Source organism: Oncorhynchus mykiss, chromosome 12 (assembly GCF_013265735.2).
Source record: "Oncorhynchus mykiss isolate Arlee chromosome 12, USDA_OmykA_1.1, whole genome shotgun sequence".
Lineage (NCBI taxonomy): Eukaryota > Metazoa > Chordata > Actinopteri > Salmoniformes > Salmonidae > Oncorhynchus > Oncorhynchus mykiss.
This window is the reverse complement of record NC_048576.1, coordinates 37,531,771-37,544,440: the sequence shown is the minus strand read 5'-3', so window position 1 is coordinate 37,544,440 and position 12,670 is coordinate 37,531,771. Positions and strand designations below refer to the sequence as shown.

The 12,670-nt window shown below is 41.6% G+C and overlaps 1 protein-coding gene across 6 annotated transcripts in view; it reads right to left on the bottom strand.

The window, feature by feature from the left end:
- Positions 1-12,670, bottom strand: part of rabgef1 (RAB guanine nucleotide exchange factor (GEF) 1) — a 32,844-nt gene that overhangs the window by 15,047 nt on the left and 5,127 nt on the right. For 4 of the 6 annotated variants that reach the window (XR_005034961.1, XM_021623661.2, XM_036937501.1 and 1 more), the window contains exon 2: positions 9,613-9,827. Coding sequence is in view for 4 of the 6 variants with exons in the window: in XM_021623661.2 (XP_021479336.1) it covers positions 9,613-9,791 (179 nt within the window). In the remaining 2 variants the exon portion in view is untranslated. Of the gene's footprint in view, positions 1-9,612; positions 9,828-12,670 lie in introns of those variants that run through there. The other 2 variants (XM_021623662.2, XM_036937503.1) reach the window with 2 other exon arrangements.

Genomic DNA, 12,670 nt, shown 5'->3' with positions numbered 1-12,670 from the left:
TTATGTGGTATTGTGTTCAGATGGGTGCGAAAAAAATCTATTTAATAAAATATTGAATTCAGGCTGTAACAACAAAATGTGGAATAAATTAAGGGGTATGAATACTTTGCGAAGGCACTGTAGATGCATGCAATGCTTTATCATAAAGGATTTTTTTCTCTTCCAACTTCCCCTAACTTGAAACTCAGGCACCATGTGTCAAGGGAGGGTTGGACAAAGCTAGTCAAATGTGGAAATTTCTTTAACGTCCCAAAACTATTTCAATTATCATATACAGTGGGTATCATAAGTATTCACCCCCTTGGATTTTTTCCACATTTTGTTACATTACAAAGTGGGATTGAAACATATGTAATTGTGATTTTATTTGCCAAATACTCTATAAATGTCGAATTGAAAATATAATTCTACACATTTTTACAAATTAAACAACTAAAATAGTCATTGCATAAGTATTTACCCCCTTTGTTTAGGCAAGCCTAAATTAGTTCAGTAGTAAAATAATAACTTACATGGACTCAAAATGTATGAAATACTAGAGGTTGACATGATTTTGGAATGACTACCCTTTCCTGTGTCCCCCACACATACAACAGCCGTATGGTCCCTCAGTCAAGTATTGCATTTCTGGCACAGATTTAACTACAACGACCAGGGAGCTTTTCGAAAGCCTCATAAAGGGCAGTGATTTGTAGATGGGTAACAAGAAATCAGACATTGAATCTCTTTAAGCAGAGCTTGACATTAACTTTTTTTGGAATTTGCTTTTGAACAAGTAGGACAGATTCTTTACTTGTCCAAAAGCTCAATTCATTAGACCAAAAATGCATTTTTACACTGTTGTATGATGTGAGGAACCATTAAATAAAATGCATGATCTTTTTTACCGTAGAGAATCAGACAGAAATCTAGGCTAAAACTCTGCCTATTGACTTCTTTACATATTCAACCCTGTCTCAAAATACAACACTGCCCCTTTTAAGGCTCTCCTGGAGGATGGTTGGCCACCATTGTTAGCCTATAAAATATTGCAACATTACAATTACAACCAAATACTTTATATGTTTATAAAATAATTCCCCCCAGGGTTCGAAATTAAGGTTGTCCTGTCATTCCTGGGACAATATTAAAAAAAGGATGTCTACTGAAAGAATACACTTTTTATTCCACTAGGCACCAATAATTTTCAAGGATAGATTACATTCATGACAGTTAGTGCATCTAGTTCAGAAGGTGGAAATTATACACTATGTGTTGTTGTATGTGTCGAACTGCTTTGCTTTATCTTGGCCAGGTCGCAGTTGTAAATGAGAACTTGTTCTCAACTAGCCTACCTGGTTAAATAAAGGTGAAATAAAAATAAATACAGTGCATTTGGAAAGTATTCTGACCCCTTGACTTGTTACCATTTTGTTATGTTACAGCCTTATTCTAAAATGGATTAAATACAAATTGTTCAATCTACACACAATACCCCATAATGACAAAGCGAAACAGGTTTTTAGAAACTGTTCCAAATTTATAGAAAATTCAAAACTGAAAAACCTTATTTACACAAGTATTCAGACCCTTTCCAAGGAGACTCAAAATTGAGCTCAGGTGCATCCTATTTCCATTGATCATCCTTGAGGATGTTTCTACAACTTGGAGTTCACCTGTGGTAAATTAAATTGATTGGACATGATTTGGAAAGGCACACACCTGTCTATATAAGGTCTCACAGTTGACAATGCATGTCAGAGCAAAAACCAAGCCATGAGGTCGTGAGAATTGTCCGTAGAGCTCCGAGACAGGATTGTGTCGAAGTACAGATCTGGGAAACGGTATCAAAAATTGTCTGCAGCATTGAAGGTCCCTAAGAACACAGTGGCCTTCATCATTAAATGGAAGAAATTTGGGAACACCAAGATTCTTCCTAGAGCTGGCCGCTCGGCCAAACTGAGCAATTTGGGGAGAAGGGCCTTGGTCAGAGAGGTGACCAAGAACCCGATGGTCACTCTGACAGAGCTCCAGAGTTATGCTGTGGAGATGGGAGAACTTTCCAGAAGGACAACCATCTCTGCAGCACTCCACCAATCAGGCCTTTATGGTAGAGTGGCCAGATGGAAGCCACTCCTCAGTGAAAGGCACATGGCAAACTCCAATCGGGCTGTCAAGAGGCACTTAAACAACTCTGACCATGAGAAACAAGATTCTATGGTCTGATGAAACCAAGATTGAACTCTCTGGCCTGAATGCCAAGCATCACGTCGGGAAGAAACCTGGCACCATCCCTACGGTGAAGCATGGTGGTGACAGCATCATGTTATGGGGATGTTTTTCAGCGCTAGGGACTGGGAGACTAGTCAGGATCGAGGGAAAGATGAACAGAGCAATGTACAGAGAGATCCTTGATGAAAACCTGCTCCAGAGCGCTCAGGAGCTCAGTTCGTCAAATTTCTGCCCTGCTAGAGCTGCCCCGGTCAACTGTAAGTGCTTTTATTGTGAAGTGGAAACATCTATGAGCAACAACGGCTCAGCCGCGAAGTGGTAGGCCACACAAACTCACAGAACGGGACTGCCGAGTGCTGAAGCGCGTACATTTTTTTTTGCCTGTTCTCAGTTGCAACACTCACTACCGAGTTCCAAACTGCCTAGGGAAGCAACGTCAGCTTCATGAAATGGGTTTCCATGGCCGAACAGCTAAACACAAGTCAAAGATCACAATGACCAATGCCAAGTGTCGGCTAGAGTGGTGTAAAGCTCACTGCCATTGGACTCTGGAGCAGTGGAAACGTGTTCCCTGGCGTGATGAATCTGGGGTTGACGGATACCAAGAGAACGCTACCTGTCTCAATGCATAGTGCAAACTGTAAAGTTAGGTGGAAGAGGAATAATGGTCTGGGGCTGTTTTTCATGGTTCGGGCTAGGCCCCTTAGTTCCAGTGAAAGGAAATCTTAACGCTACAGCATATAATGACTGTCTAGACGATTCTGTGTTTCCAACTTTGTGGCAACAGTTTGGGGAAGGCCCTTTCCTGTTTTAGCATGACAATGCTCCCATGCACAAAGCAGGTCCATACAGAAAATGTTTGTAGAGATCGGTGTGGAAGAACTTGACTGGCCTGCGCAGTGCACTGACCTCAACTCTATCGAACACCTTTGGAATGAACTGCAACGCCAACTGCGAGCCAGGCCTAATTGCCCAACCTCACTAATGCTCGTGGCAAGTCCCCGCAGCAATGTTCCAACATCTAGTGGAAAGCCTTCCCAGAAGAGTGGAGGCTGTTATGGTAGCAAAGGGGGGACCAACTCCATATTAATGCCCATGATTTTGGAATGAGATGTTAGAAGAGCAGGTGCCCACATTCTTTTGGTCATGTAGTGTGTCTAATGATCTTGCAAATTATCAACAACCGGTGCTCCAAATCGTGCCACAAAGTGGAGATTTAATCTCACTCTTTAAAAATGTCTGATTTACATGAATGTATCCTCAACGAAGAGTCTGTGACCCAGTTTGTGAACAAGTCTCAAATAAAAAATAATAAACTGTTGTCCACTATTCTTACTAACTCATCAACAAGCAGAATAGTTTCTCCGCCAAAGAGAGAATTCATCTTTAAAACTGAGTTAAATTCCTTACTCAGATTAAGAGCAGAATTTTGAATTCATAGAGTCCGACAAACTGATTATCTGCACTTTAAATGAACCTAGCTTCCTCTTAGTGAGTAAATTACGGAATAATGATCGTCAGCCTGAATGGGAACAAGACTATGTTCTCTTGCATGATTCACCATCAATTTATATTTAAAAAATGTATATGAAAAATTATACAGTTCTGAAGTACAAAATACCTCAGACAGCAAGAGACCCTTTTTTGAGGGCTTGAATCTACCGCAAAACTCTCCTCTGATGATGCACACTCTTTAAATGCACCTATAAACACTCAATGAACTGCACAATGCATTGAAAGACATGAACTGAGGTAAATCCCCTGGATGGGATGGCATCCCATCTGAATTTTATTTAACCTTTTGGTCTGAACTTGGTCCGATTATTATTAGAGATGTTACGAATATCTATTCAAATGGGCTTTTTCAATAGAGACATCTCTCTGTTACATAAAAAAAGGTAAAGACTCAACTCTCTTTTCAAGTCATAGGCCTCTCTCCCTCATTAAATAGTGACATGAAATTGTACGCCAAGGTTCTAGCCAAACGTCTTGAAACCATTTTACCCAAACTAGTTCAACCTGATCAAATGGGTCTCAAACAGACTGGCGTCAGACAATCGGAGGGGTCCCCTACATATAATACAAATTACACCTAATATACCGCCCTCCTTTGCAGTCCTGCCAATTGATGCGGAAAAGGCCTTTGGCCGTCTCGAATGGTTCTACCTCTGGTATACTATGTGTTAAGTTCTAAATATCAGAGTAAGAAATTGACGGACACTATGAAAGCTCCAACCAAGTTTATTCGCCCAAAAGATCGAACAGCAGTGGTAGTACATATACCCCAATATGGGTGACGTCCTCCTTCTCTCTAAACATTACATCTCTATTGCTAGGCAGGAAATTAAGTGACACGGGCAATAAACTGTTCCTTCTCCCTTAAGGTGACCTGACCTCGACCCCTTTCCTCACTAATCCACCTCGCCATCCTTATATTTCTTCACTCAGTACATTCACATCATCTTTCCTTCACTCAGTACAGGGTTGCTGCCCCTATCGTCGCCAAGCCTGTCTCTCCTTTCTGGGGAGGTTCCCATTGCTTGAAAGGCAGCCATGGTTCATCCTTTGTTTAAAATGGGGAGATCAAGCTGATCTAATTGTTATAGGCCTATTTCTATTTTGCCCTGTTCATCAAAAGTGGTGGAAAAACTTGTCAATAATCAACTGACTGTCTTTCTTGTTGTCTATAGTATTCTCTCTGGTATGCAATCTGGTTTCTGCTCAGGTTATGGATGTGTCACTGCAACCTTAAAGGTCCTCAATGATGTCACCATTGCCCTTGATTCTAAGCAATGTTAGGCTGATATTTTTATTGACTTGGCCAAGTCTTTTGATATGGTAGACCATTCCATTCTTGTGGGCCGGCTAAGGAGTATTGGTGTCTCTGAGGGGGTCTTTGGCCTGGTTTGCTAACTACCTCTCTCAAAGAGTGCAGTGTATAAAGTCAGAAAATCTGCTGTCTCAGTCACTGCCTGTCACCAAGGGAGTACCCCAAGGCTCAATCCTAGGCACCATGCTCTTCTCAATTTACATCAACAACATAGCTCAGGCAGTAGGAAGCTCTCTCATCCATTTATATGCAGATGATACAGTCTTATACCTAGCTGGCCCATCCCAGGATTCTGGGTTAAATGCTCTACAACAAAGCATTCTTAGCGTATAACAAGCTGTCTCTACCCTTAACCCTGCTCTGAACACCTCCAAAACAAAGGTCATGTGGTTTGGTAAGAAGAATGCCCCTCTCCCCACAGGTGTGATTACTACCTCTGAGGGTTTAGAGCTTGAGGTAGTAACCTCATACAAGTACTTGGGAGCATGGCCAGACGGTACACTGTCCTTCTCTCAGCACATATCAAAGCTGCAGGCGAAAGTTAAATCTAGACTGGGTTAAGCTCTATCGTAATCGCTCCTCTTTCACTCCAGCTGCCAAACTAACCCTGATTCAGATGACCATCCTACCCATGCTATATTACGGAGACATCATTTATAGATCGGCAGGTAAGGGTGCTCTCGTGCGGCTAGATGTTCTTTACCAATCGGCCATCAGATTTGCCACCAGTGCTTATAGGACACATCACTGCACTCTATACACCTCTGTAAACTGGTCATCTCTGTATACCTTTCGCAAGACTCACTGGTTGATGCTTATTTATAAAACCATCTTAGGCCTCACTCCCCCCTATCTGAGATATCTACTGCAGCCCTCATCTTCCACATACAACACCTGTTCTGCCTGTCACATTCTGTTAAAAGGTCCCGAAAGCACACATATCCCTGGGTCGCTTGTCTTTTCAGTTTGCTGCAGCTAACGACTGGAACGAGCTGCAACAAACACCTCAAACTGGACAGTTTTATCTCCATCTCTTCATTCAAAGACTCAATCATGGACCCTCTTACTGACAGTTGTGGCTGCTTTGCGTGATCTATTGTTGTCTCTACCTTCGTGCCGTTTGTGCTGATGTCTGTGTCCGATAATATTTGTACAATGTTTTGTGCTGCTACCATGTTCTGTTGCTACTATGCTGTGTTGTCATGTGTTGCTGCCTTGCTATTGTCATCATCTTAGGTCTCTCTTTATGTAGTGTCGTCTCTTGTCATGATGTGTGTTTAGTCTTATATTTATTTTTTACATTTTTAATCCCAGTCCCCGCAGGCCTTTTGTCTTTTGGTAGGTTGTCATTGTAAATAAGAATTTGTTCTTAACTGACTTGCTTAGTTAAATCAAGGTTAAATAAAAAAAAAAAAACATTCCGAGCTTAAATGCATCCACCATATACATTCCTCCTACAGATAACCATTAACTTCTGGTGTAGACCCTAGACTATGGCACTCCTCATGTCTAGTGTAACTGATGATTGACAACATTTAAAGTTTAGAAATCCGAACCCATCATATGGATTTGGCTAAATGTTTATAACCATGTTAAAAATAATTTACAGTACCCTCTATGCAATGGTCTTGACGGGTATCCAATGCTCCTCACAATTCACCTTCTAACGGGGAACTCGTCAAGGCTGTCCAGCCTCCTATTTGCCCTATCATTGGAGCCATTAGTGGGAAAAAAACATGGGGCGGCGCACAATTGGCCCAGCGTTGTCCTGGTTAGGGAAGAGTTTTGCCGGCAGAGATGTTCTTGTCTAACCGCGCACTAGCGGCCCCTGTGGCGGGCCTGGCGGCAATGCACGCTGACACGGTCGCAAGGTGCTTCCTCCGACACATTGGTGTGGCTGGCTTCCGGGTTAAGCAGGAATTGTGTCAAGAACCAGTGCGGCTTGGCTGGGTTGAGTTTCGGAGGACACACGGCTCTCGACCTTCGCCTCTCCCGAGTCTGTACAGGATTTGCAGCGATAACTACCAATTTGATACCACGAAATTGAAAAAATTAAAACATTTTTCCCTCTAGATAATTTTTTTTTAGAAGAACTACAAACCAGTCACAACTGCAATTACAGCAAACGGTTTAATCTAACCTTCATCAGGTCGAATTTCAATAGTCAGAATGAATGTCTTGCCTAGACTACATTTCTTTGGTAGCATGTTTCCTTTGCACACGCCATTCGGGTACTGGGAAAATATATGATTTTATATGGAAAGGGAAACATCCCAGAATTAAAATGACTACACTCCAGCAACCCAAATGTTTTGGGGGTCTAGGTTTACCCGACTTCAAGTTATATGCTTTGTCTCTTGTGCTCCAGCACACTTAAGAAATTGTTTGATCAAGATACAAGGTCTTCCTTGGTTGGAAATAGAGGAAAATATAATGTCATCATTTACATTGAAAGATGTATAATTCTCTTCTTTATCTCCTAAGTTTTGCCGTAATCAGTTTGGACCAATCATCAACCACTCAATACAGACCTGGCAACAAATTGAAAAACTTGGTAATTGAGAAGTGCAATGGCATAGCCAAACACCAATATTTAGAAATAACTCCCTACCTTTGGGAGGGAAAACCTATCATGGTCTGAACAAAGTATTCATAAACTTTCTGAATATCCTAAAGTCTTCCCAAAATTTGAAATCATCAACTAATACACTACAAATTAATTGACATGTTTTATTTGACTCCACGGAAAAGTTGCCAATTTAAATGTGCTCCTATTCCAAATTGTCTGTTGTATGTATTCTCTAATAAATATTGGAACTTACATGCATATGATGTGGGACTACCCCCGTTTGACAGGTCTCTATCGAGCATAGTTGGTGTTCCCATCTCCCCAATATATTATTGGTGAATGATGACTCTTCACTGACTCTCACAGTACCACACAAACGAGTATGGTTGTCTGAACTGACTGCAGCAAAAAAGGATGTTAGTGACCAGATGGAAGCCTCCACATAAGCTCAGCATAACTCATTGGCTACAAAACGTCCTTGACGTTCTTTCACTAGAGTTCTCCATAGCTCGTGTGAATAGCCAAAGAAACATTTGATATATTCAATAGAGCAGTTGAAAAGGTCAAAAGCTTATTATGAGTTCAAATGTAATCATATTTGAATATCTGTATTAAATATCGATGTATGCAGGTTGATTCTATTCATGTGTGCCTTGGTCCCACAAAATCAAAGATGAGTTACCCATGATGTTGTTTTATACATATAGATACGTTCACAACATGAGCTCGTGTTGTTACAGCCTGAATTTAAAATGGATTAAATGTAGATTTATGGTCACTGGCATACACACAATACCCCATAATGTCAAAGTGGAATTATGATTTTAGAATTGACCTTTGTGTCCTGAATACAAAGCGTTATGTTTGGGGCAAATCCAATACATCATAAGTCCCACCTCATATTTTCAAGCATGATGGTGGCCTCATCATGTTACGGGTAAGCTTGTCATCGGCAAGGACTAAGGATTTTTGTTAGGATAAAAATAAACAGAATAGAGCAAAGCACAGACAAAATCCTAAAGGAAGTCCTGGTTTAGTCTGCTTTCCAACAGACACTGGGAGACGCATTTACCTTTCAGCAGGACAATAACCAAAAACTCAAGGCTAAATCTACACTCTTGTTGCTTACCAAGAAGACGGTGAATGTTCCTGAGTGGCCAAGTTACAGTTGACTTTAATCTGCTCGCAAATCTATGGCAAGACCTAAAAATGGCTGTCTAGCAATGATCCCCAACACCTTGACCACGTTCAAACCCGGAAGGGCCAATTGTGCGCCGCCCTATGGGACTCCCAATCACAGCCGGCTGTGATGCAGCCTGGATTCGAACCAGGTACTGCAGTGACGCCTCTTGCACTGAGATGCAGAGCCTTACACTGCTGTGCCACTTGGGAGCACCTTCCGCTTTTAAGAGACTTACCCAAAAAGACTCACAGATTTAATCACTGCCAAAGGTGTTCTAACATGTATTGACTCAGGGGAGTGAATTCTTATTTAATCAAGGTATATTCGAGTTTTATTTTTCATTAATCTTTAAACAAAATTATAACTTTTCTTCCACTTTGAAAATAGATTGTGTGTAGATCGTTGACAAAAATGACAAATTAATTTGAATCCCACTTTATAACACGATAAATGTTAAGAAATCCAAGTGGGTGAATACTTATAGGCACATATCCTCTGCTACAGTAGAATACCATGTGGATAAGACAAACCAGCTTGCCTGTTAACTCTGCTGGCCAGTGACCTGGGGTCGAATGTTGACATTCCAACATAGTGAGGCATCCCACATGAAACTTTGTGATGTAAAAGTATCTACCCTGCCACTGAGGAAGGAATGCGCCACAGCACTGACAACACATCGCAATTGATTAGAACGTTTCACAAGTGGGCCTACATTTCATCCTACGTCATCCCACCAACTATCTATGGACCCCTCCATCATCACACCCCACCCCCAGTTTGAGACCCATTGATCCAGGACTAGGAGTGTTCCTTCCTTACTTCTCAGCTAGGGCCCAGTCCTCCTGGATCTGCTTCTGCCGGGCCCGCTGGTACTCCTCCCGCCAGCACTTGGAGCACAGGCCCTGCCAGGCGGCATTGCCATAGTAACCGCAGCCCTTGTTGCAGTGCAGCTCTGACTGGTCCACGTGGATCCCGCGGCGCTCCTTCCGCTGACTCATCTAGCTGCCTGGCTGGAGGGAACTTATAAGAGCTGGCTGGTGGGAAAAGATGACATTTTTAGTGTTGTTCACACACCAATGAAATTGAGGAACACTGAGACCATCTGGGACATTGAGCTAGGCCTATAGTTATAGGTTGTTTTTTTCTCTTACACCTTTACCACCTTCTCTAAATAAGGCTTGCATGGCCACAGTTTTGACAAGCAATCAGTCAATGCAGTTTTTGGATAGAATTGAGGTTTACACACACTTATTCAAGTCCATGGGCTTTTCCACATTTAACTAAACATACAAGATGAATCCCCCCCACAGACCCCTGATGTTCCAGCAGGAAGGAGGCACGTCCGGACACAAGCCAATCCTGCCCAGAAACACTGAGAACATTCAGACCTAAGAACTGCTCTCCAATCAAACAAGCTCCATTCCTGGACAAAAAAATAATAATAATCAACCCCATGCATTATGGATAGGGTTGCACATTTTAGGGAATATTCAGAGGTGGGAACTTTCCTTGGGAATATATGGGAATCAATGCAAATTAATATTAATATCATTTAGAATGGAGATGTTGTTTTTTAAAAATTTGATATATTTACCATATCATATGGAGACAGAAACATAAACCTTTAACCTTATCATAAGTAGACATAATTGCAAATGATTAAATCCTTCCAATAGAAAAAAAACAAAAAAACAATTCAGTTACAAATTTAACTTTAATTAAATGAGTTGACTCTTCACACGAGATGATTTCACTGAACAACAAAAGGGAAAATTGAATAATCCCCAATGATCCATCGCATCTCCCAAAAAACATTTAACATAAATCTGTAAAATGACAGTCTAGAAACTAAAGCTTTGGTTGTCTTCCTCTCAGGCGTTTATGTCTTCTCCCTGGACCTCCTCAATGTCCACCTCTTGAACATCAGACTCATCACTTTCCAATCTTGTTGAGGATGGCTCATTGTCAGGCTCAAAAATCCTCAAATTTGTCCAGATGGCCACCAATTTGTCAACCCTTGTATTGGTCAGCCTGTTGCGTGTGTGTTCCCAAACAAGGCCCAGTTGCGCTCCAGGTGGCTGATGAGATATGTTGGCACGACTGCCATATTGCATCTCCATTCCAAAGCCCTTGCTTGGAAGTATACTTCGGCAGACTGCCAAGAACCTTGCCCTCATCCAGGCCAAGGTGGTGAGACACTGTAGTGATGACACCATAAGCCATGATCTCTGCACCAGACAGGATGCTCTTGCCAGCATACTTGGGGTCCAACATGTACGCTGCGGCGTGTATGGGCTTCAGGTAGAAGTCTTCATACTTTTTGATGTTTTTCAGAACTGCAGTTTCCTCTGCTTGGAGCAACAGTGACGTGGGCAGGGCAGTATGGAATTCTTCTCTTACATCTGCAAGCAGAGTCTGAACATCAGACAGGATGGCATTGTCTCCCTCAATCTGTGCAATGGCTACTGCTATAGGTTTCAGGAGTTTCAGGCTGCTTACCACTCTCTCCCAAAATACATCATCCAGGAGGATCCTCTTGATGGGGCTGTCCATATCGGCAGACTGATATGGCCATTTCTTGGGAGAATCCTCCCCCTCCAGGAGACTGTCAAACATGATGACAACACCACACCAACGGGTGTTGCTGGGCAGCTTCAATGTGGTGCTCTTATTCTTCTCACTTTGTTTGGTGAGGTAGATTGCTGCTATAACATGATGACACTCCACATACCTAACCATTTCCTTTGCTCTCTTGTATAGTGTATCCATTGTTTTCGAGCAGCAGTCATTTGAAAGAGTAAGAAAATGTCAACGAGACAACTCAAAGGCAAAATCAATTAAAACCAAGATAATGGAATTAATTGCCCTTAACAATCAACCGTTCTCTGTCGTGGGTGATGTTGGCTTTCGTTGACTGGTCAAGTGCCGGTACACACTACCAAGTGAGCTATTTTTCAGATGTTGCTCTACCTGAGTTACACAGTAATAGCGTGGAATTCCATTTGGGTCTTTGCGTGTCAAAAAAGATACAGTAGCACTGTCAAAGCTGTACAAAAAAGTCTGTAAACAAGCCAACACCAGCCACGAACGATGTGTAATAAAGCATAATTTGTTTAACTGCAACTTCTGGGGTAGCTAGGCTTAGCTTGCTAACCGCAAAGTCCACTATTGTGGCTAATCCTTATTGTGGCTAGCTTCACATAGATTGGTCCGATCACCATTAATCAAATAAGAACCGTCTTGTAAATTAGGGTTATTTTAGACGATGACACCTAGCTATATAGTTACTGAAACAGATGTCGGTTTGCTATGTTTTTGGAGAAGAACATTGTTTGTATCCATGAGCTAGCTCGCTTTTTTATGACCAGCACCTGCAAGACAACTTTACCAGCATTATAGCATACATATCGATGAATCGTTACATATGAAATACGTGATACGTGACATATGAAATACGAGTGATAGTGTAATAACTACCCAATTTAGGAACGTGTTTAATGAACGCGTTAAATTATTATATGACGTGCAGTCATATTCAGATCCTGATTGGTCAACAAGCTTATTTGACACGTCAAAGAGTGTTATTTAACAAGCATCTTTTTTGACACGAAAAGACCCAAACGGCGTTCCATAGAAATCCTGGTTGAGAATTTAACGACTGAAGAAACAGCACAGCAAGTAACAGAAATAGTTTGATGTTTTTTTTACTGGTAATGGGGACATACGCAAATGTCAACCTAATAATTTTTGGGTCAGTGTGGTGTGTGTGTAACCTTTATATAACTAGGCAATGTCACGTTCTGACCTTTATTTTCTTTGTTTTGTATTTATTTAGTATGGTCAGGGCGTGAGTTGGGTGGGCAGTCTATGTTTGTTT